Source organism: Eumetopias jubatus, unplaced genomic scaffold, assembly GCF_037043125.1.
Source record: "Eumetopias jubatus isolate StellerSeaLion01/CBP00866 unplaced genomic scaffold, mEumJub1_p1.0 scaffold_11, whole genome shotgun sequence".
NCBI classification, from domain to species: Eukaryota; Metazoa; Chordata; class Mammalia; order Carnivora; family Otariidae; genus Eumetopias; species Eumetopias jubatus.
In genome coordinates, this window is record NW_028274817.1 from 88,311,893 (window position 1) to 88,338,544 (window position 26,652).

Sequence of the window (26,652 nt, forward strand, 5' to 3'; positions counted from 1 at the left end):
GATTGTGAAAAACTTAAGGTATATACTATAATCCAGTGAACGAATAATGAAAAGAGCTGAAATGAACAATAGGAAAAGTAAAGTGAAATTGTAGAACAGATTCAAATATCAAAAAGGGGTAAGGAAAGTAGGTAAGGAAGAACCTAATAAGACCAAGAAACTGAGAGGACAAACAGAAAAGGAAAAATCAAATTAAAGATGCAAACCCAATCATATAAATGAGTACATTACTGTGAATGATTTAACAGTGCAAGTAAAAAAACAGATTTTCAGACTGCATAAAAAAAGCAAGACCCATTTATAAGTTATCTATAAAAGAATTGTAAATATAAAGATACCAACAGGTTGGAAAGAAGAGGAAAAGGATATATCATGTAAATAACAAGCCTAAGAAGGACAGACTGTCTATATTAAAATGAGATAAAACACATGTCAAGACAAAAGTGATTACCAGAGGTAAAAATAATATATTATAAAGACAAAAGGGTCAATTCAACAGGTAAAAATACCACAAATGTATATGTACTAGTAAGAAAATTTCAAAATTTATTTTTTTAAAAAGGGCAAAATTAAAAGACAATTCCACAATCATAAGCGGTAACTCTCAGCAAATGACTAAGATAAAAACCATCAAAGACAGAAATTTGAAAAACACTATCAACTGCCTTTACCTGATGTTTACAGCATAATACAAACATATGCAAATCCTGCGGCTGTTTTCAAGTGTTGAACCAATAAAAAAGTCTTAATATATTTCAAAAGAATAAAATCATACAAAGTATGTTATACAAATAAAATAGAATTAGAAATCACTAACAATGAGGGGCGCCTGGGTGGCCTAGTTGGTTAAGCGTCTGCCTTTTAGGTGTCTGCCTTCGGTTCAGGTCATGATCCCAGGGCTCCCTGCTCAGCGGGGAGCCTGCTTCTCCCTCTCCCACTCCCCCTGCCTGCGTTCCTGCTCTCACTGTCTCTCTCTCTGTCAAATAAATAAAATTAAAAAAAAGAAGAAAGAAAAATCACTAACAGTGAGATATCTAAAATAACCCAAGTATTTTGAAATTATATAACATGTATCCAAATAACCCATAGGTCAGAAGAGAAAGCAGAAGACATTTTCAAATAAATGGTAACAAAAATACAAACTATAAAAAATTGTGGGACACAATTAAAGCAATGCTAACAAAAATAGACACCTTTAAATACTTATATTAGGGGGAAAAGACAGAAAATCAATCATCTAAGCTTCTGCCTAAGTAAGAGAAAATTAAACACAAAGTAAGCAGAACAAAGACAATCAGGAATCAATGAAATATAACAGAAAAACAATACTGAAAAAAAGAAAAAATCCATGGAACAAAGATTTTTTCAAAGATCAATACAATTGATAAACCTTTAGCCAGGCTGACCAAAAACAAAAATATCAGGAACAAAAGAGGGTATACTTCATTACCAGTTCTAGAGTTATTAAAAGGAAAATAGAGTTATAATAGAAAACAGCAAATCTGAAAATTATTGTTGGGGAATGCCATTGAAAAGAACACTTGCACAGTATGTGTGACTAAGCCCAGTTAAGGCCTCTTTATAAACTTGTAAGATTTGGCAGATGGGTTCAGGGATCCATCCATTTATCTTGCTGCCGCCCGAAACAAGCCTCATCCGTAAGTTTCCTTTGCTCATTAAAAGTGCCATCTACCAACCTGGAGTGGGCCAGCCCCTTTCACTGGTCTCTCCCTGTGTTCTGAATACAGGGACCAGTTTCAGATTTGCTCTTGCAAAGGCACAACTGGGGGGCGGGGGGGAAGGACAGCAAGCCACAGACGGTGAGAAAGTATTTCCAAAACATGTATCTGACAAAGGGCTTCCTCCAGAATATGTGAATAGCCCATACAACTCTATTAAAACAAAAAAAGAAGTTAAAAATGAGCAAAAGAAGGGCGCCTGGGTGGCTCAGTTGGTTAAGCGTCCACCTTTGGCTCGGGTCATGATCCCAGTATCCCAGGATCGAACCCTGCATCGGACTCCCCGCTTGGTGGGAAGCCTGCTTCTCCCTCTCCCACTCCCCCTGCTTGTGTTCCCTCTCTCATTTCTTTGTAGTCAAATTCATCAGTCTTTTCCTATTTTGAGTTCTAGGACAGGCTTTTTCCTTGTCCCAGGTGTTAGAAAAATTCACCCACATATTCTTTTAGTACTTGATTTTTTTTTATTTTTAATTTTTTAATTTAAATCTCTGATCCATTTGAGATTTAATTTATCCTTGATTTACAGTGTGAGGAACATTTAAGTTTATCTTTTTCCTTATGGCTAATTATCCCAATACAATATATTGTTAAAAAATCTATCTTTTCCTCCACTAATTTGAGATGTTGTCTTAATATGCTAAATTTTCACGTGCAGTTTTGTCCACTTATGGGTTTTCTGGTCTATTTTGTTAGTCTGTTTATGAACTAATTACCATACTATTTTATTTACAGAGATTTTATGATATATTTTAATATGTGGTAGCACTCTGGTACCCTTTTCCATATTTATAAAAATAAAATAAAATCTTTAAAAAAAAAAAAGATGAAAAACCACCACTTACCTACTAGAATGCCTAAAGTTAAGAGATTGACAATACCAGGTACTAGCCAAGAGGTAGAACTGGGGAAATCAAACGTTGCTAGCTGGAATGTAAAATGGTACAGGCACTTTGGAAAACAGTTTGGCAATTAAACCTACAACTGCAATGTGACCCAGTATTTCCAAATCCTAGGTACATATACCAAGAAAAATGAAAGCTTATGTCCACACAAAGACAAATAATGTTCACAGAATTTCATTTATATTTACCTAAAGCTGGACACAACAGAAATGTCTAGCAACTGATAAATGGAATAACTGTGGAAGAATCATTCTATGAAATACTACTTAAAGATTAAAAAGAACACAATATTGATACACACAACATGAATGAGTCTTAAAACTAGCATGCTAAATGAAAAACATCAAAAACAAAAGAATACACGCTGCTTGGATCCAGTTTTGAGGCATTCTAGAAAAGGCAAAACTAGAGATATAGAAAGCAAATAACTAACAGCCAGGGATCACGGGTCAAGCAAGAATGGGCATCAACTGTAAAAGGGGCACAAGGGAACACTGAATGACGGAAACATTCTGTATCTTAATTGTCATAATGATTACACAACCTCATATAAACTGTTGAAACACAGCAAGCTTATACGCTTAAAATAATGTAAACTATACCTCAAAAAAGCCGGTGGAAAAAAAAATCTCGTATTTTTGTGGAGCTAAACAATTAATTAATCTGGAAAAACAACCAAGAAAGGACAGTCAAGGAAATCCTAAAAACAAGAACAATGAGAAAGGGTACCAGAGTGCTACCACATATTAAAATATATCATAAAATTTCTGTAAATAGTATGGTAATTAGTTCATAAACAGACTAATAAAATAGACCAGAAAACCCATAAGCGGACAAAACTGCACGTGAAAATTTAGCATATTAAGACATCTCAAATTAGTGGAGGAAAAGATACATTTTTTAACAATACACTGTGTTGGGATAATTAACCATAAGGAAAAAGATAAACTTAAATGTTCCTCACACTACAAATCAAGGATAAATTAAATCTCAAATGGATCAGAGATTTAAATTAAAAAATAAAAATAAAAAACATTTAAGTACTAAAAGAGTATGTGGGTGAATTTTTCTAACACCTGGGAACAAGGAAAAAAACGTGTCGTAGAACTCAAAATAGGAAAAGACTGATGAATTTGACTACAAAGAAATAAAAGACTTCCACATGGGCAAAACAAATACACAAAAGCAAAGCAGAACAAATGGCAAACTGCAACTTGTTGTATTGCAGATAAACGATAAATACTTCCTACAAAATACAGGTATATAAAACAGAAAAATAAAACAATGGCCCACCCAATAATAGAAAATTAGGCAAGAGGTATGAACAAGTATTTCAAAGAAAAAGAAATAGTCTTTAAACTTCAATTTCAAAAAACTCAACCTTGCTAACAATTAAGAAAATGCAAATTAAAACAACAATAAGCACCATTTCTCACCTATCAGATACAAAAAGCCTGCTGACATAAACTTTCTTGGTTAAGACCAAGGGGAAATCAGCACTCCCAAAGGAGCTGTATTTAACACTTACCCTATAAAGGATCCCACCTATACACCAAAGAATCACTAACAAAAATATGAAAAGACACTTTTACTACTATTACAGTACTATCTGTAAAGGCAAATAATGAAGCAACTGGTTTGAATAAACTATGGAATAAATCTTCATAACCTTGCGTTAGGCAAAGATTTCTTATGTGCAACACTAAAAGCACAATAAAAGAAAAAGTTGAGAAAAATGGACAGCATCAAATTCACATTTTTTGCACATCAAAATATACTACTAAGAAAGTTAAAATACAAGCCACAGACTCTGAAAACATATTTGCAAATTACGTATAAGAGATTGTATCCAGAATGTATAAAGAACTGACAAGTTATTTAAAAAAAAAAAAAAAAAAAAAAAAATATATATATATATATATATATATATATATATATAAAATGGGCACAGGGTTTGCACAGGCATTTCACGGAAGAAAATAGCCAATATGTTCATAAGAAGATGCTAAACATCATCAGTCATTTGAAAAATGGGACATAAAAACTGTAATAAGATGCTACTTCACACCCACTAGGGTGGCTACACTCAAAAACTGAATAATTACAAGTGCTGACAAGACATGGAGAAACTGAAACCCTCCTACATTGCTGGCGAGAATGTAAAACATTATAGCCACTCTGGGAAACAGTTTCCTAAAACGTTAAACATAGATTTACCCGACAACTCAGCATTTCCACTCCTGGCCATCTACCCCAAAGAACTGAAAATCTATGTCCACACAAAACTTGTACAACACAAATGTTCATGGCAGCATTATTCGCAATGGCCAAAAAGTGACAACAACTAAAATGCCCAACAACTAATGAATGAATACAATGTGGTATATCCATACAATGGAACATTAGATAATAAAAAAAAAATTTTAATACATGCTACAAATGGATCAACCTTGAAAACATACGCTAAGTGAAAGAAGTCAGTCACAAAAAAAAAAAAAACGATTCCATGTATATGAAATATCCAGAAAATACAAATACACAGAGACAGAAAGTACCTGCCAGAGGTTGGGCATGAGGTTTCATTATGGGGAGATGAACATGTCCTAGAATAAGACTGTGGTTATGGTTGTACAACTCTGAAAATTTACTAAAAGTCACTGAACTGCATAGTTAAAACAGTTGAATTTTATGCTATGTAAAAATTATACTTCAACAAGCTTTTAAAAGTAAAAAGCCACAGACTGGAAAAGATATTTTCAATACATTTTTTAAATTACCGAAATATATTGTTAAAACTTCTACAAATCGAAAAGAAAGATTAAAACTAGGTGATGGAAAAATAAAATATACCCTAAAAATCTAAAATGGCAATTTAGATAAAGAAATCCCACTCTTCGATAAACTTATGCTTAAAAATAAATATGACGTGAAGATTAACCTGCCCAGGTAACTTTATGAACTGCTTAAACTAAGAAAATGGATGACTCACAGTTCTTCATTTAGGCAGGTCTTTTAAGAAATGGTTAGGTTCAGCTGTCCTCAGAGCTCCAATTATAGACAGACTGTACTAAGAAAGATGTCTATTATAATTTTCCCATTGTTCCTTGCCTTTTCAGTCTTATACACCCATCTTATACATCCAATAAAAGCCTTCTTTTATTCCCAGGTAACAACTTAAGACAAAAAACAAACAAACAATCATTTTGTTGCCGTTTGGTTTTACGTGCTTTTAAATTCTTACACTTAGGATCATCTTTGGCCAATAAACTGTGTCAGAGTAATCTCTCTCTTTTAATAAAATACAAGGTGGTTCATACAAGATAATACAAAGAACATTTTCCTTTCCAAACCTCTTTCCTTATAGTGTTTTTAAAGTAATTTATAAAACAAAAAAAGGAAACAATTCATTTTGAGCATAGCCAGTAGTAATTGGCCCAAAAAATAAACCCGAAAGAGACATGCAAATGTTCACTAACCTTCCAGTAGTCAGATTGTAAACTGTAGTACCTCTGGTATGCAGATAACGCTGAAAGAGGGAAAATAAGTATGAGTCGCAACTACGTCCCATTTCAAAATCAATAATCCAAGTTTTAAGAAATATCACAAGCTTCCCATCATACCCACCACCATCCAACAGAGAGTGATGTTTAAGACCAAACAATTTAGACATCTGGGCCCTCCCCCTCCTCATCATAGTCAGACATAGTAACAAATATCAAATATACAGGAGTTCAAAAATGTAAAACTGTTCCTATCTCAGACCTAATCTTGAACAGATCTAGGCTACCTCTTGAATCAACATGACCTTCCTCACAGACCAAATCTGATAAAAGGATTAAGATTTTCCAACTCTACTTCAGAATGTGATGAGTTATTTGTTCCCACAAGGGATCTCACTTCTAAGAATGACCAAGAGCTCAACCACCTCAAAGAGCAAAATGAGTGTTTCTTTTGTGATGTTTCCTTTCATATAATCAACAACAACAAAAAAATCCAGCCCACAATTAACTTACTCCAACTCAATTCCAAAATAGGGCATCCCATACCCCTAAAATATACCACGAGGCATAAAAGGCTGTGAAAAAAATTATAGTTCCAGTCAATCCGAAAACTCAGTGAGGAGGTTAAAAAACAAAGTAAACTAAAAATTATATATACACATTAGAATTGGTAGAGAGAGTCCTTTTTAAAAAACTGTTGAGCAATAAATAAGTCATGGGGATGTAATGTACAGTATAGTGACTGCAGTTAATAATACTGTATTGCATATTTGAAAGTTGCTGAGAGTAAATCTTAAAAGTTCTAATCACAAGAAAAAAATTTTTTAACTATGTATGGTGATGGATGTTAACTAGACTTATTGTGCTCATTCTGCAATATATACATTGAATCATTATATTATACAACACCTAAAACTAATGTTATATATCAAGTATACCTCAATTTAAAAAAAGACTTAGATATTTCAAATAAAGATTTAGTAAGTGTAAAATTTTATAATAATAAAAATGGGGGAAATGCAAATTAGCATTTTCTAGAACTGCATGTGTAATGCTTTCATAGTGTTTATTAGTAAACAGCCAAAATATATGTGAATACAATGCAGAAAACTTTGTAAACATGTTCAAATTAGAGAAGCATTACCCAAAAACATCATCATATATCTGAACAACTTATTTAAATAATGTTCATCTTTTTTGGCATAAAGATGATGCCAACCAACATTTAGAAATATGTCTAGTTCTAGTGAAAAGTTGATTGCAAACCATCCTGCATTTTCTACTTCTTCACACGATTGTTGCTAGCTCATAAAGGTCACTGATTAATGGTCTTCTAAAAAGAAAAGCAATCCAACTTACCATTCTAGCTGGAAGAGAAGAGTCAAACAAGGTTTGTGTCCAGAAATCATCACTGATTTATAAATGACAGTCATGGGAAAGGGATTCTACCTCTACTGCTGGATGGGAAAACAAAGAAACCTATATATCACTAAATGCCACAACAAAGGAACTATTCTTAGTATGAAGCCCATAGAAGAGAGCAGAGGAAACAAATGGAAAGTAGCTGGATACTTCTAGACCTCAAACTTGGCCCAGTATACAACTCACCTATGAACTTCCAGTTATGGGAGGCAACCAATTTGCTTATTATTTTAGCTAGAATCAGGTCTTTGCTTTTGTACCTAAAATCATCCTAACCAATAGAAGTCAGGGTCCCTAACAATTTGGTGCACTCACCATATTAAATCTAGACTGCCCTCTCAAAGATGTTCTAGGATTCCAACAACCTTGGAAGGCATGTTTCTAATAACCTAATAATATATATTATATGACTTCATAAAATTCCCATTTTAGAATTGGGAGGAGCCCTTAAAGAGATAGTATGGTGTCCTCCAAAGTAAATGAAACATGAGGTCCAAGAAGCCTATGTGACTATCAGCTGGGAGAAAGATGGCATCCGTACTACTATATGGTGAACCAAGAAATAAATATGAAACCTCAAATTCAAAGTCAAAAAAGTAAATGCTCCAAAGTTCAAGTACAGATTTGTAAGTGAGACATTCCTTCCATGAGCATTTGATACCTTTCCAATTATACTTTACCCCATTAGGCCTAGCATCCTATTTTAAGAAAAGATCTTAACATATTTTATGATTCCTAATCCAAATAAATCATTAAAACTCTAAAGATTATACAAGTACCCATCACCAGAGTCTCTCTAGTGAAATCCTTCTAACCAAAGCAAAGTTATCATTTCAAATCTCTAAGCCAGTTACGTATCCATGAAAAAGAATTCCCAGTCCACTGTAACTAGACTTTTCTAAAGTCCTTAACAGACAATAAGGGAAATCATTTGTTGGGACATCCTTATAATGCTTAAAACCTTTTTCACAATGACTGTAGCATATTATCTTACTAGGCTCTTCCTTCCCTAAATCATCTAATCTTCACTTTGTGATCCCTGAGTTCTCTATCAGTTCAAGAAGTCCTTCTTCATCCCACTAGGAAATCTTTTTAACAATACTTCAGGCAAGACTGTCATTTTCTTTTGCCACTTAATTCTTTTGCTTAACAAAGAATGGTGTGCCCAAACATACTAATATCCACTCTCTATCAACCAATTTCAAAAGCTCAGATCTTTTTAGTCCTGGGAAACAACTTTATTTATTAACAGACTTCAAATTATTTTTTCATAATTTTGAGATTTCATTTTTAAATAAGCCCATTTAGTCTTTTAGATTAAAAAAATAAAGATTATTATAACAACTTAAGTGTTCTATAATCTTTCTCACACAATCTCCTTTATTTTGCCCTTTACCTCATGAAGATAGAAGAGGAGGAAACAAACAAGGAAATTATCAAGGATAAAAGAATCACCCATACAGAAGGGAGAGGGTACTACACATAGTCATCTGTCCTTTAACTTCATAATCGTGCTATACAACTCTTCATATATGAAAATGATAAAATTAAATAATGGTTAATACTCAGTTACGATAAGGAAGGGAAATAGACAAAAGTGGCAAAAATTTAAGGAAATAGGCAGTTTTATCATTCTACTAGTGCTATAAGTATAAATTAGTAAAACTTTTTTGCAGCATAATTTAGCACTGTCAAAAGTTTTAATACAGTTAACCCTTGCACAACACAGTGGAAAATTCACACATAACTTTCAACTCCCCAAAAACTTGCCTACTAGCCTACTGTTGACCTAAAGCTTTACTCACAAGAAGAACAGTCAATTAACACATATTTTGTATGTTACATTCATTATATACTGTGTTCTTATAATAAAGTAAGCCAGAAAAAATAAAATGTTAAGAAAATTCTAAGAGAAAATACATTTACAGTACTGTAGTGTATTTATTGAAAAAGTTCCACATATAAGTGGACCTTTGCAGTTCAAACCCATGTTGTTCAAGGATTAACTACACACACACACACACACACACACACATTTTCGCTCCGTAAGCCTACCACATCAAGGGTATTCCTTCTAAAAACATAAACATGGATGTGTGCAAAGATTTAGCTACAAGAATGGACAATATAGTGATTATGGTAGTACCAAAAAAGGAGAGAAATAGTCTACACATCCAACAGAGAATTCTTCTACCTATAAAATAGATACTATATAGGAAATTGAAATGTTACGAAGTGTGTTTCTCAGATGGAGAAATTAACATGATACACCAGGTTAAAGAAAGTTGCAGAGTTTAACTCAATTTTCAAATGTTGAAAATTTATTGTAATAGAAAAGTCTCCAAAGCTCTGCATCAGAAATGTTTAAAAACAAGTGCCTCTCGATAAAATACCAATGGGTCATTAATGCATTCACGTAATATTTCTTAAGTATTAAGTGGCTAGCACCAAGCTAGATACAGTGAAATAGAGATGTGAACAAACATATGGCTCCTGCTCTCAGGCTGTTTACCTTTTATGGTTATTTATTTTCTAATATTTTTCTTTAAACAGTGAACATATTATTCATATAAATGTTAAAATAAGTGTACTTATGTTAAAATTAGGAAATGGTCAACATTATCAAATGAGAGCCCCCAGGAAGGCAACAGGATATAGTGGGAAAAGTAGCAGCTTTAGGTAAACCTGCGTTCTCACCACTTCCTAAAAGACTGTGACATTAGGCCATTTTTTTTTCATCATGTTAAGTGTACTTGTTAATCCCTGTCACCTATTTCACCTATCCCCCACCCACCTGCCTTCTGGTCCCATCAGTTTGTTCTCTATAATTAAGAGTCTGTTTCTTGGTTAGCCTCTCTCTTTTTTTGTTCCCTTCACTCATTTGTTTTGTTTCTTAAATTCCACATATGAGTGGAATCATAGGGTATTTGTCTTTCACTTTTTTTGCTTAGCATTATATGCCTTAGTTCTACCCATGCTGTTGCAAATGGCAGGATTTCGTTCATTTTCATGGCTGAATAATATTTCATTGTCTATAGATAACACATCTTCTTTATCCATTCATCTATTGATGGACACTTGGGCTGCTTCCATAGTTTGGCTATTATAAATATAGTTTGGCTATTGTACATAAGGTTGCAATAAACATGGGGATGCGTGTATATCCCTTTGAATTAGTGTTTTTATATTTTAGGAATAAATACCCAGTAGTGCAATTGCTGGATCATAGGACAGTTCTATTTTTAACTTTTTAAGGAAGCTCCATACTGTTTTCTAGAGTTGCTGCACCAGTTTGCATTCCCCCCAACAATGCACAAGGGTTCCTTTTTCTCCACCATCCTCGCCAACACATTATTTCTTGTGTTGTTGATTTTGGCCATTCTGACAGGTGTGAGGTGGTATCTCATTGGGGTTCTGACTTGCATTTCCCTGATGATGCGTAGACATCAAGCCATTTAATTCAAGTTAATTCCTTATAGGTCACAAGCAGCCTAAAGAGTTTTTCAGTAAAATAAGGTGTAACTGAAGAATAAAAAAAGAAGTTCAAAGCCTTATTATAATTTGTTTGGAATTAAATAGAGATTTATTTCCAGAGAATACAATGAGGGAGTAAAGAGAGTTAAGACAGATTTAGTAGATAACAGAGACTTCAGCATGCTTGCAAGTATTATGGCTTTGAGTTAAGATTGTCAAAACAAGAGAAAGAGGGTGTGCCTGATGACAAGTTCACATATGCAGCACAGGATGAAAAGAAACAACAATGTAGTTCAAAGGTGATGGCCTTGCCAAAAAAGGGGAGCCTTCTGCAGAGTTAGATACGATGGAAATGCAAGGAAGAAAAAGATTTAAAATTCAGTCTGTATTATTAATATTAGACTATGTACTAACTGCAGGCAAAAGTCAGCATTTCTGTTTTCACCTCTAGCCCAATGTATAACACAAGGGTTAGTGGCTAGTGGATGAGTCTATGGGTATGGAAGGAAAAGGAAAGAAGGAAAAGTATGTCCTTCTTTGACATTCTTCAAATCTGTCAGTTGCACTGACTGCCATCTTTAGACCAGAACAGGCTGTGGTTGCCTAAAGTTATTAGGTCAATAGCTTTCTTTGATTTATTTTGCTTTGTTATCTGAGGCTGGACTGAAAGTTTATATTTATACCCTGGAATAAATGATATCTCAGAGAGCTTATATTAACTTTCATTTTATATAAATGACTAATGTACTCAGCTCACTAGCACCTTTCTGCCTTCGCAAATCGTGACTGCCTGAAACACATCTTTTCCTTTATATGTAGCATTAATACCTATTAAATACATGCTAACACTTGGGAAACCCAGTGAACAGCATCCACAACAGACCTTTGTTCCCATCTCCCCTTCTCTCCACACCTTTGCAAAGATTTAATATTACAGATTCAAGCAGACAGAAAGTTGGAAAAGCAAAGAAACAAATCCTTTTACTGCTACATCAGCACCTTCACTGAGGCCTTCAAGTCAAATTAATGGACACACTGAAATCTCAGCTTTACTACTTGTCATTATTCAATTAATATACCTGGAGTGCCTGGGTGGCTCAGTCGGTTAAGTATCCGACTCTTGGGTTTCAGCTCAGGTCATGATCTCGGGGTGGTGGGATCGAACCCCACGTCAGGCTCCTTGCTCAGCACAGAGTCTGCTGGAGATTATCTCCCTCTCCCTCTGCTCCTCCCCTTGCTCACACTCACGCTCTCTCTCTCTCTCAAATAAATAAGTAAAATCTTAAAAAAATAATATACTCCTCAAGGTCTTTATTATCTCACATCTGGCTTACTATAAGAGACACAAAGTATATGTCTTCTTTGTGCTCCTTCAATGTGTTCTGCTACAGCTCTCTGGTTCTTGAAGCTACTGTAACTTGTGCTTATTGCCCAGACATAGGCTTCTGACAACCTGGGTTATGGTCACTATTTTTGCTTTCTTGGATACTTCCCAATTGCATTTTCTAATTCTAGACCATCAGTGAACTAAACAAAACTGGTGATTCCCAAATTGCAATGGAAGGAGTGGAGGTACTGGTGACTTTTTTTAACATATATATCATAGTCTGAAAACCACTGAATACATTTAAATGAAGTTATACACAGAAATAGGGTGCAATAACTGAATGCAATGACAATGTATGAATAATCACCTTGACTGTAATGGGTTTTCAGAGAGATACATAATATTCAGTCTATGATATTTTATGCCTGTATAGGTCAGTATTTTGGATTTTTATTTCATTTTATTTTACTATCTCAACACAAATTTGTATTGTATAGCAAAAATATATACAGGGCAAACTAATTCCAATGACTCTATCCGAAAGGAGTTTTATACAAAGAGTACATTCTTAGGGGTTCCTGGGTGGCTTAGTTGGTTAATTGGCTGCCTTCAGCTCAGGTCATGATCTCAGCATCCTGGGATTGAGCCCCACATTGGGCTCCCTGCTCAGCGGAAAGCCTGCTTCTCCCTCTCCCTCTGCTGCTCCCCCTGCTTGTGTGCTCTTTCTCTCCCTCTATCAAATAAATAAATAAAATCTTTAAAAAAAAAAAAGTACACTCTTAAAAGAATCACAACCTTCAGGGGTTGCCTGGGTGGCTCAGTCGGATAAGTGCCTGACTTGTGATTTTGATTCAGGTCATGACCTCATGGGTCGAGGTCGTGGGATGGAGCCTGGGGTCACATAGGGCTCCACACTCAGAAGGGAGTCTGCTTGGGATTCCTTCTGTCCCTCTCCCTCTGCCCCTCTCCCAACTTGTGTGTGCACATGCTCACTCTCAAATAAATAAATAAATCTTTAAAATAAAAAAAAGAATCACAACCTTCAGTTCTAACAGCTACAACAATAAAGAGGAGAACCATGCAAACGTCAAAATAATGGTAATTTTTAAAGAAGCCAAACTCAAGATCTATTATTGGAAAATATGCACTCTGTGTTCTTATACTTTATAGATCCTAGGACAGGGTATTGTAATTCCACCCAAGAATGACAAAGAGAAGACAGAGAGCTCACCAACTCTGACTTAATAAGACTTCTTCACATTAGCAACTCTTGGCACGAAACCTGCCCTAGCCATCTGTAACTGCTGAGTAACTAAAACAACCAAACTTTATTTTGTCCAAAAGTGACAGACAATGCAACAAAATGACAAATTACTTGAAGGAAGGAGGAAAGGGAGAAAACAAATCGATCACTGGCAGGAATTTCAGAGAAAACTTCCAGCTCAACATGAACCATAAAAAAACTATTTTTTAAATTTTCAAGGTTATCATGCTAATATCAGGAATGAATAATTACTGTATCTCCTTCAACTAACTGTTTTACTTTAGGAATTCTCACTATCTCCCAAGTCTCTTACCTCGTAATTTCTCTTTTTATAATTTTGATGGGTACTCTGAGGTAATTTGCTACTTAATTTTCTAAGTAATTAACTTAACTTGGTGATTATCCTTACCTATAATTTGCCAAACATATTTACAGATACTTACATATAATTTCTATTACACTGCTCCTAAGGTCCATCACATATATCTGCAAGAATATATATGCAGCAGGGAGCCCGCTTCTCCCTCTCCCTGCTGCTCCCCCTGCTTGTACTCTCGCTCTAATAAAAAAAAATCTTTAAAAAAAATGCATATATATACATATATATATATATATATATACATATGTATATATATGCTTGTCCTTCAGTCCAGGGTGCTTGGTCTCTCTGGTTTTCCAATCCAAAGAAGAGAAATCACTGCCCCATCTCATGGCTTAAGGCAGTCTAACAGCTCCATCTTCTGTTTGGTTCAGCAAAGGTTAATGAGTGAGCTTTGGGGTTAGGAGTGGCAAAGAGGTATGGTAGACACTGTGAAAAACCATTCAAATCTCGCTTCTAGGAAGAAATATTGGGAGTCCTGCCTGCAGACAGCCTCTAACAGTGAGCTGCCTTAGATGGAGAGCCACCTTGCCCAAGGTCACACTCCCTCCCAGGCTGGCCCCCATATCCAGTATCAAAAGGATGGAGTACAAAGACCTGGTCATCCTGGCCCAACTTGGGATAGCTCTGAAGGGCCATTCTAGCCCCAAGGCTCCCCATAGGGTTGGCCAAGGCTGTCACAGCTTAACTTCTCAACTCTGTCCAATCCTCCCTCTTCTCCAATCCAATCCTTTGTCTCCTACCTTCCATGGATGCTGATCTTAAAGGCACTCCTTACTAAATATCCTGTATGCTGAACTCCCTCCAGAGGAATCCAACCTACAATAGGCCAAGTGCACTGAGGCTTCATTTTCCTACAATCCTCTAACCAATTACTTTTTTTTAAGATTTTATTTATTATTTAACAGAGAGAGAGAGAGCACAAGCAGGGGGAGTGGCAGGCAGAGGGAGAGGGCAAAGAAGGCTCCCCGTGGAGCAGGGATCCAGATGCAGGGCTCCATCCCAGGACCCTGGGATCATGACCTGAGCTGAAGGCAGATGCTTAACCGACTGAGCCACCGGGGCGTCCCTAACCAATTACTTTTTAAGGATAAATTTCTAGAAGCCAAATGACCAAATCAAGTGACAAAAATTTTTTTAAAACTCTTCAAACATATTACAAACCAGAAAGGCTTAAAAAAAAAAAAAAAACTGTTTTAGAAAATCTTTTTTTCCTTCTGCTTCAAATTCATCTGACATGACAGAAAATATTTTTTATAATGAATAAATCCATAATAGTAATGATAATCAAAGTATACCATATCTGCAGATCAGAAATTTTTAGGAATTCCCTAAGGCAGGATGCAAGATGGGATGAGAATGACAAATAAGGACAAAAAACACAGTCCATAATGAACACAAAACAGATTCTACCATTTTGTACTACAAAAGTAGAAGCAGTTTTTCACAAGGAACCCCAAGCTCAGAAAATTTCACACAAAGAAGAGGACTCAGTACTATAATTAAAGAACTGTCTTCAGAATACAGGGCCAGTAAGTCCCCCACATACATATACCTGAGCAATTTACTCACATGTTCACTGAGTGGTTTATGTTTACTCCCTAAAAAGTTATGGTTTATAATTTGTTCTCCAAAATTAAATGTCTACTTGGCTGGAGCTGGAGGTTCTCAGCTTGCACTGGGTTCCAAAGAGAGAAGGAGGAAGCAGCCTGAGGTAACAAATGTCTCCATAAACTGGTGGTAGTGGTGATGGAGTATGGAGGGGCCTACTCAAGATGGGCTCTAGTTTTGGATTTACAGGAAGATGGTGAAGAGTGGACAGAAAGAATTCAATAATTAGTATGTAAAAAGGAATTTTTTTGTAACTTGGAAATGTGGTCAATAAAGACTCAAGGAGGATTTAAAAAAAAAAATCAAGGAAACAGAAGCCATCAGTTTGAAATACTAAAATATAATAAAATACATATATATACCTCTGCATCCATTCTCACCTCCCTTTTCTTCCTATTACAAATAACTGACCTACTGCCTAGCTATCAATGGCCAGTTCATCTACATGACAGTAAATGGGTCTCAGAGCACCTCTTTTCAAGGACTTCTATCTTTAAAAGTTATGGTTCTCTGCTCACATCTTATTAGATTACTCCTGCCAGCTAGTTTGCCACATGCCCCACCTTACCTCCAAAAGAAAGAAAGAAAAAGAGAGAGAGAGAGAGAGAGAGAGAGGGAGAAAGGGAGAAAGGAAGGAAGGAAGGAAGGAAGGAAGGAAGGAAGGAAGGAAGGAAGAAAACCTCTAATAAAACAAATATCCCTAGACTCATACCCTCACAGCCAAACATTTTATAAGATGGAAAATATAGTTAAGTTCATAGGTTAATAAAGTTTTAAAGGGGTGGCTAGGTGACAGACATTGGGGAGGGTATGTGCCATGGTGAGCACTGTGAATTGTTAAGACTGTTGAATCACAGACCTGTACCTCTGAAACAAATAATACATTATATGTTAAAAAAAAAAAAAAAAAGACGAAGAAGATAGCAGGAAGGGAAAAATGAAGGGGGGGGATCGGAGGGGGAGACAAACCATGAGAGACTATGGACTCTGAGAAACAAACAGGGTTCTAGAGGGGAGGGGTCAGCCTGGTGATGGGTATTAAAGAGGGCAGGTTCTGCATGGAGCAATGGGTGTTATATGCAAACAATGAATCATGGAACACTACATCAAAAACTAATGATGTAATGTATGGTGATTAACATAATAAAAAATAAAGTTTTAAAGGCTACTATACACACACACACACATACTATAGCACGCTCTCCAAGATGCAGCATTAAGAAAAAATTATGTTGTACAGAATTTGTGTATTTTTTTGTAAAATAGTTTCCTTTAAATGAGTTAGTCTTAATTAAAATATCTAATAGAGTGTTAAGTAATTATTAATACCTATTATCCTAAAGACATTTTGCTAAGTACTAACCAGTTTCATATTAACAATCCCCAAACCCCTTTATCTCTTGCTTTTTCAGATTAGAAGACGGAAGCTCAGGGGTATATACACAATATGTTAACAATAATGCCGCTGTAAACAATAGAGATGAGGGGCGCCTGGATGGCTCAGATGGTTAAGCATCTGCCTTTGGCTCACGTCTGCCTTCAGCTCACGACGGGGTCCTGGGATGGAGCCCCACATCGGGCTCCTGGCTCAGCGGGGAGCCTGCTTCTCCCTCTCCCTGTCTCTGTGTCTCACATGAATAAATAAAATCTTAAAAAAAAAAACACACACACAATAGAGATGAACTCCCTATATTACACCTCTCTCAAATAAAAATTGAATTTTCACTAGGAAAGTCCTCACTTGACCTAACACAAAGGTGGCATTATAAAACATCAACATTAAACAGCAACAATCCTTCACTCTAGCCCTAAAACCTGCAGTTTGTTCTGCCCACAAAACACGGTAGTGGAAAACAAGCATACTATGTTTATCTGGTCCACATTCAGATGTTTACTAACATCAGAAGGTTAAAACATTCTTGTTTATAAGGATACAATTTTTCTTTGCTATGGATTTTGCCTTTGGTGTTGGGAGAGTGGGTGGTATTTGGGGGTACTTTATCTTCCTAATGGTCTGCATCAGCGGCCTAGTACTATAAAAGGGACACATCTTGGGGGATGGCCTTGAGTTATTTAACTCATTGCTTACAGGAAAAAAATTTCAAATGAATAAAAAATTTGTTTTCTCCAATGCTCAAGCTCATTATATGATCATCTCTCCTGTACTGCTTACTTTTATAATAACATGACTACAGATCAGATTTTCATTCAAATATTTTCTAGCTAAACGGAAGTTTTATAGCCAGGATAAAAAAGGGAAATAACTGTCTCTGTTACTTCTTCAAAGTATCAATTCATGGCTCACTTTCTTTTTTTTTTTTCTTTCTTTTTTTGTATTTAAAGATCTTATTTATTAGAGAGAAAGCAAGCACGAGCAAGGGGGCAAAACAGAGAGAGAAGCAGACTCCCCGCTGAGCAGGGAGCCCAATGTGGGGCTTGATACCAGGACCCTGGAATCATGACCTGAGCCGAAGGCAGACGCTTAACTGACTGAGCCACCCAGGCGCCCCAATGACTCACTTTCTACTATGGTAGAGCCTTTAAGGGGCAGGGATTTTTCACAAGGTAGAACAAAATGGTAGTGTACATGTAGGTGGTGGTTATCAGTTAAACTGGTCAAATTACTGATGATTTACATAGAGTTACGTGAATTTTTCACATTTCTACCTACTCCATTTTTATTCCTCATTGTTTAGGATGTTCACAAGCTTACAATTTCTTAGAAATAGAAATGGTAGTATCCTCAACAGAGTACAAACAATTACAATTATTTTAGATATACATAAATCAAATGGTAATTAATAAGGGAAAAAATTACCTTTTGGATAATCTTCCAATAAGAGGTTGAAGTGACCTAATTGACAAAAGAAATCAGACTCCACTTTTCCTTCAGCTTTTAAGATTAGAGATTCGTAGCAGCGAACAGCCTAGAAATAAAAAATACAAACATTTAAGAAACAGGTAAAACCCTAAAATGTATTTCCTTCCTGAGGCAATGCATAAATCCTCTATTCAATCACCCAAGAAATCAATATATTTCACTTCTACCTCAGACACAGTCAATGCAGTATTGTTTAGATACCTAAGTATTTATTAGAAGAGCCACTAGTTATGGCATAAGTGCTTTTCCCATCTATAAAATAGAAATACTTGACAAGTAAGGAGCACTTTGATAACTTTATTCATAAGCTGCACATCTAAATTATTACAGTGGTCCTTGTTGACATAAACAGCTAATATCCATTTTTCCCACAGACTGAAAGAACTTTATTCAATTACGTGAGAATTCAGAGAATCTCCAGAGTAATAATAACAGCTACCATTTATACTGAACACCTTTTTGTCATAACCCCTATCAGTTTAAACTACCATAAACTGCCTTTCAAATGTCTTCTCATGATATGCTTTAAACCCACTCTAACTCTAGTCTTCATCTTACCCACACTCAAATACATACATATGTATACACTCTATTTCCTCCCTGATATTATTATTATTATTATTATTATTTGTAATCCCGGAGACTGCAGGAGAAAATGAACAATGGAAAGAATAGACTTCTGGAGTCTTGACTAATTCCAGTTCTCATCAGCTACAGGACATCCTGGGGAACTTATCTTCTCTGCCTCTCAGTTTTAGTAACACTCAGAGAGAGGGCTGACAAAAGGATTCAGCTCAGAAAACTTCTCCAAGGGTTCACCACAGTGCTTAGCATTCCACAGGTCCTTAAAAATTGCTTCTTTACTTTCTCCTTAGGTAAGTAAAAAGCTCTCTTTTCAAGATTATTTCAAGCCTCCCAATAGTTTTGCCAAAATTTCCCTGCTAACAATTTACAGTGTTCTCATGTGTTATAATGTGTCCTGGAGTCACTAAAGAAAAAAAAACGTGTATGATTTCTCAAATCTCTGGGTACATTCCCAGATTCGGTATCCACAAAGAAAGGAACTAGGACGAATACCTTCTGTTACCAAATAATCCTTTTCACTACCACTTCAAGAGCATTTGATGGGATAAGAAAATATGATGCAAAGTATCCACTTAAAATGTTTTTATTTTTACTCTCCTGTAAAATAGGGCCTTTGATGGACAGTTTCAAAACGTATATCCTAAAATTTACCTATGCAAAGCACATACATACTCATCAAGTTTGGAGAAGCCATCCTAAACAAGGCAAATTCTGGGATGACTGTACTATCCTTACAGCCTAACATTTTACGAAAGGGCTGCCTTCATTTCTTACTCCACTCTTAGCTATCTACATACATGTACGTATGTACCAAATCACAATCATGAAAAACTAATCATTCTGCTTCCCTATAATTAAAAGAGTCTGAATACTACTCTGAAGTGTCAGAAATTACTATAATTTGGAGGCATGAAATTTCAAGATCCTCTTAATTTACGTCATAAATAATCCTATCGGGCAGATGGTTAAGAGCACAAAAATACAATTTATTTCAGTACTTTTTAACTATCGAGAAATTCATAAAATTATTGGGCTACAGCATGACAATTCTTAATTTTACATTAATGAGTGACTTTAAAGCTAATAATGGCACTGTAAATAAAACACTCGTTAAAATAGTTATTACCTTTTCTTAAACTCTTAGTTATTTAGAAACTTTTCTTACTCCTCCCTGATAATTTCTTACTGATCAGCATTAAATTTATAAGCAAATATGGTTTCATAGTGAAAAGATTCAAGATATAAACATGAAGAAATTTAATGATTTAAGCAAAAAGATGGCAACATCCTATACTTCTGTCTTACCACCACACCTTGATTCCACTACCATGAATCATTTACTGCCTTATCTTCCACTTCCCATAAACCAAAGGAACACATCTAAAATGAATACTATACATAACTCTGATCATCGTGAAGCATTAACACCAGGTAAAAACCAGAATGGGCAGATTTTAAATTCGCCTACCCATATACTCAAGCTTCATTAACAAATTCATAGTAATTTCCAACAAAGCCAGCATGCACCTACCAATTAACACTGGTAGTCAAAGATGCTGCTGACAGAGCCAAATATCAAATGGGATGAAGACGAGCAAAAAGTCAGAATAAAGTTTCCAAGTGCCTTGTGTCACCACTTCATAGTGAAACTTCATGAAATCATGTGAAGTGTTTTAGGTAAATGCTGATATTAGATACAGGCAAATGCAATTTTTAAAGAGCATTTAAAGGAAAATAAATAACTGGAGATAATTTCCAATACTCCTAACTCATACAATAATCTAGAATGAAACCGTATTTTTATAATAACATTTTTAGTCAAAAGGCTAACTATAAACATAGAAGATAAACAGTTTAGATTTAGAACAAAGTTTAGGTAAACTTCTATAAAGCAAAAATATTTCCTGTTAAAATGGTTTTTTATATTCTTGCTCTTTTTACTTGAAATGTGCACAAGTAAAATCATCCCCACATGTACACACGTGCAGAGAAAAAAAAGGACTAGAATATAAAGCAAATGTTAAAAATAGAAAGTCACAGAGAAACTTTACTTTGTTCTTTTTATTCCTCTATATTTTCTAGATTTTTCATAATTAACCTATAACATTTCTATTCTTATAAAAATCATTAAGGAATTATTATGCTTTCCTCTAGGATTCACCCTACCTTTAATGTGAGGATAGTCAGAAATTTGCATGAAAATCATTTGTGTCTATATCAGCATCATTCAATAGAGCACTTTCTACAACGATAAAAATGTTCTATAATCTGTGTTGCCCAATAAGCTACCCACTAGACACAAGTGGCTATTGAGCACTTGAAACATGGCTAGTAGAAGTTAAATGAATTTTTAAATTACTACATTTTAATTTTTATTTCTATTTAAATAGACACGTGTTAATGGACAGTGTAGAGATAGATACCGTTTAAAGTTTAAAAATAATTAACTATTTGATCCCTATGCTAAATATTAGGAAAGCAAAATTTCTCATGTTTATAAATGAAAAGCATATAAAAATAATGAAGTCTTGCACCGGGGATGAACAACGCCTTTCACAAAAATCATTGTTACATCCTATGGTTGTTTATAGTGACTTACACATCCATAATCCTTACCACCTACTGGAAAAAACAGTGAGAATGAAAATAAAGTTAATCGTTAAATACTAGAATCAAAGGAGAGTAAACTAAGATCCTCCCAGCTAGGTAGAGAACTTTGATGTCTTCTTCCTATTACAGTACCATTTTCCACAATGTTCAATATAATTTATGGTCGGTATCTGCTTTATTTTTTTTATTTGAAAAATCATTTATCTCGGAACAGTGATATTATCATTACCCTCTATTTCTAAACCTTGACAGATGAAGCTTAGAGCTTATGGACACAGACCTGTAACATTTACTTTTTTAACGTTAACATTAAAAATGCTTAAATATTAAAAAAAAATGCTTAAGCATTACAGTCTTGTATGATGAATTTGGTCAGGGCCTAGCTAAAATTTGTTAGTATTTTAGAATTGTTAAATATAGGCAACTTTTAAAACTAATTATTTTTCTTCCAATTTAAAAGATTTAGCTAAAGTAGTTGGGACATACAGATGGTAGAGAAAATTAATGTAGATTTAAATACCCCAATGATTTTAAATGAACCAAAACTTTTAGGTTGAAAAAAGACAAGCATGCAATCCTGCCCTTAATTCCTAAAAGCCAGCCACAGATACATAAGATGGTTCAGCAGCCAACTGACTACTTACAAAAGAGGATTGTAAGGGATTTAAGCAGACTACAGGTCAACATGTCATCCATGAAATATGGCTACTAAAAAAGTATTCATGACCCAAATCAATAAAGCATATTATACAAATCAACACCAATAATCAGCTCGCCAAGGTCTACTCTGACCAGATTTCTAACATTATCACCAGTTCTGAGTGCCACATTTTCATAGGTGGTAATTTATAAAGGGCTACAATTTTGATGAAGGATGGAGAAACTATTGTAAACTAAGTTTAACTGGGGAGAATCACCAGGGATGCTAAAACTTTATTCAAAACTTTAAAAAGCTGTTTCTTCAGAAATAAGATTAATTGCACTTTGGGTAGCTCCAGACATCAGACCAATGAATGGGTGTAACTTATAAAAGCAAGTTTAATTCAGCTCAATCAGAAAAGAGGAAAACTTAAATATGCCAAAAATTAAATGGGCCATCTTTGGCTCATATCATTGCAAAGAACTAAAGCATAAATTACTAAGCTATCTTACTGCGAGTTAGAAAAGAGACTTCTTAACTTTGGATATAATTCTGAGCTGCATTTTTTTTTTAAGATTCCTTGGGCTTCTACAAGCATACAGTGTATAATATTATATATAATACATACCCACACACAAACACACATACATATAAGTGAGTGCATCTCTCCTGATTTAATTCCATGATTTATTTGCTTTGAATTTCAATACAAATTCAGCATCCTAACCTGCTTTCCTCAAACCCTAAAAATGTTTGCATTGTTAAAGCTGATACCCTTCCCAGAAATATGCCTCATAAATAATGACGATTCTTGCCCTTTCCAGACACTCAGCAATGCCTTTGCCTGGCTGCTTTTCAAACTACCTAAGTCTAAATCAGTTTTTGAAATTTCAACTCACCACATTTTTTTAATGAGGGAAGTGAAAATGATAATCTTAAGGATTATTAATTCTTAATGACATATTTATTCCTGAACTTAAATATCAGACTTCCATACTTAGTTTTGTTTACTGTTTTTGAAAAGTTAAAATGTATACATCACCACTTCTAAAGGGTATACAGTGAAAAGTCTGTCTCCTAATCCTAACCCCAGCCACCCAGTTCCCTTTCCCAGAAGCAACAAACATTAAAAACTTTCTACTGTATTCAAGACTATTTTGTGCAGATGCAAGCAGATGTATTTTTCCCACTTTAGTATTAATATTTACATATTTATATAAACATTGTTTTGCAACTTGCTTCAGATTCTAGGTGTCCCTGATATCCTTTCTCCTCTCTTTCTCTGTTAATAGAACCCCTAAATTTAATTAGACATGTTTTCACAGAATAAATACTGGGATTCCCAGCCATCCTTGTAGGTGTAGCCTGATGATTAAGCTCTGGCCAATGGCAAACAAAGAAAGGACATGCTCTGCTTCAACCCCTCCTCCCCCTAGTTGGAAGCACCTAGATGGTAGAAGCCAAAGCTGAGGATGGAACATAGGAAAACAGAAGCCTAAATTCTTAGAACAGTGGAGTTCCAGAGCAGCCTGGAACTGGCTCTAAGAATTATTTTATTTAAACAAATGAATGAGTATGCAGCCCTCTTTCCTCACTTAAAAAAAAAAAATACAAAAACAAAAATGTCCCAGCCACCTAATGAAATAATCATTAACACATACAAAAAGGATGAAGGAGGGATGCATGGTTAAGCAACCAACTCTTGATCTCAGCTGAGGTCTTCATCTCAAGGTCGTGAGTTTAAGCCCCATGTTGGGGTCACACTGGGCAAGGAGCCTACTTAAGGGGGGGTGCCTGGGTGGCTAAGTCAGTTAAGCATCTGTCTTTGGCTCAGGTCATGATCCCTGGGTCCTGGGATGGAGTCCCACATTGGACTCCCTGCTCAGCGGGGAGTCTGCTTCTCCCTCTCTCTCCATCCCTCCCCCTGCCCCCCCCCCCCCCGCTCAGGCCCTCTCTCTCTCTCAAATAAATAAAAGCTTTAAAAAAAAAAAAAGGATGAAGAAAAAAGGAAAAAGAAATCTAGGTAACTGTCACCCATACTTAACATTTTAGAGAAGATACACGAACTTACACATCTATTAACTCTACCCTATCTCCTTCTCTCCAATTTCCAAAATCTCTTGCATCACAAAAAGTCAGTATAACAAAATTTAAGCATTTCAGTCTTGCTCCTGGATTTCTCAGCCTCTCTGGACCTATTATACTCTTCATTCAGTGGATGTGCTGGATGTTAATGAGTAAGCAAGCATCATGCAAGATACTATCACGGCACCCTACATACCATTCTTTTCAAACAAACTTATTAAAAATACTTTGCTATTACAAAATATTCTTACAGAACTATACTACTGAAATCAAAACTAAATAATTTAATAAGTCAAGTGTTGATAGTTAATATTTGAGCCCTTGATACGTACCAGGCACTATTCTAAGCACTTTACATATATTTATTCATTTAATCCTCACAATTTCTCTATGAAATAGAGACACCCTACTTCACAGACAGAAAAACTGAGCCACAGAGAAAAATTCTGTGTCCAACGTCACAGTTACTAATTAGGAGAGGCTGGATTCAAACAGTATGTGAGCCTCTAAAGCAGTCAGGTGTTCAACTTAGGCCATGCCTAAGGATCCAAAAGTCATTTCCAATAGAGGACACCCCATAAGCAACTCTCTTACACTCCTACAAACTAGTCCCTCTATACCAAGCAGAAAAGCATTAAGATCACCACTTCCTGCTCCTGCCATCCCACAGAAAGATTGAGCCTCACAGTTATCAAATTTTCTTACCTTGCTTTACTTTAAATCATATAAAAAGCAACAATCATTCAAAAAAAAAAAGACACACACACACAACCCAAAGAAAAACACCAAGTTCCCATATTCAAAGTGACTTGTGGCAGAAAAACACTACTGTTTATATATATAAAGGATAATATACGAGTTCAGACAACATGTGGAAAACATATGGAAAATGTTATATGGTTTTACCCTACTTTTTGTTATCTTCTACGTTTTATCTCCTTAGTTTACCTAGTGTTGTTATTGCTCTCTTTAGTATATTTGGCAAAGAAAGGCCAAATACACCTGCAACAAAGCACACTAGGCTATATACTGTCTGAACTGTCAAAAAGTTGCTGGATTACTACTAACTCTAAAACCTTTATTGTTTATGCATGCAGCCAAATGAACTAATGATTTCTACATTAGCACGTGTACACACATATACCCACCCCCAGGGCCAACATTAAATTTTAAAAAAGCTGTTGTGTCAAAACACCTATGTTATTTCACAAATAATTTTTTTCTATATCATACCAACTGTAACACCATGCAGATGGGGTAGTCAAGTTATTTGTAAAGCCTCATTCAAATCAAGCATGTGTATTAAGTCTTGAATAATCTTTAAAATGATGTGTATTTAAAATTTGAAGGTAAGGAAAGTATGAGACAGAATTTCAGCAGAGTGATTTCTGTGAATAAAGCCCAGAGTAATCCCGTGATTTCCCATGTAAAGCATTTGGCATTATAGCTTACATTCTGCCTCATTTGCTTGCTACTCCACAGGGTCTATTATTTATCTAGAGGAAGAAAGAGACAATCTTACATGCAATCACTCTCCCTGTCATTTGGGCTATACACATTTAATTCAGATTTCCAAAAATATATAAATAGGAAGAAAGCCAGCTACAACAAAACTAAGTAGGCCAAATCTGCATAAGGTAAAAAAAAAAAAAAACTATGTCTATTATGCCTGCTATAACCTGGATACTTGCTATAATATATACAGTTCAAGTTAACATCTTTGGTAGTAAAGTATGCATTCATTTGTTTTATATGCATTTGTCAAATAATCATAAATGCACAAAGGAAGAAAAGACCAAGCACTCCACTGGGGTAAGGAGAGGGGAGACATTACATTTATCAGCATGAGCTCCACTGAAAATCATCTGCTTTGAATTCTACAACTTCTAATATGTAGTAGGCACTTATATTTATCTACTAAATAAATGAACAACCCTAAAACTAGAGAAACTGCAACATAGTAAAGGCCCCTTCCCCCAAAGATAGCGCTTTAAAAAAAAAAAGCATTAGTCTGAATACACCCTTCCAGACTTTTCTCTATGCACACATATACTTTTATAAAACTGCATACAAAGATTTGTACTATTTCTTTCATTCAATATATTACCTGCTTACCATGTCAAAACATATAGATCTGCATCAAAATTAACATCTCATATATTTTACTGAAGAGCTAAACCATAATTTCTTTCTACTTAAGAGTAACCGGTTATTAATCAAGTTATTATTACCC

General features: G+C 35.2%; 1 protein-coding gene across 6 annotated transcripts in view; it reads right to left on the reverse strand.

Moving 5' to 3' along the window:
• Positions 1 to 26,652, reverse strand: part of KDM6A (lysine demethylase 6A) — a 209,317-nt gene that overhangs the window by 125,932 nt on the left and 56,733 nt on the right. For all 6 annotated transcript variants that reach the window (XM_028113342.2, XM_028113341.2, XM_028113344.2 and 3 more), the window contains exons 3-4: positions 18,437 to 18,545; positions 6,118 to 6,167 (exon numbers count right to left, since the gene is read on the reverse strand). In XM_028113342.2, coding sequence (XP_027969143.1) covers positions 6,118 to 6,167; positions 18,437 to 18,545 — 159 coding nt within the window. The remainder of the gene's footprint in view (positions 1 to 6,117; positions 6,168 to 18,436; positions 18,546 to 26,652) is intronic.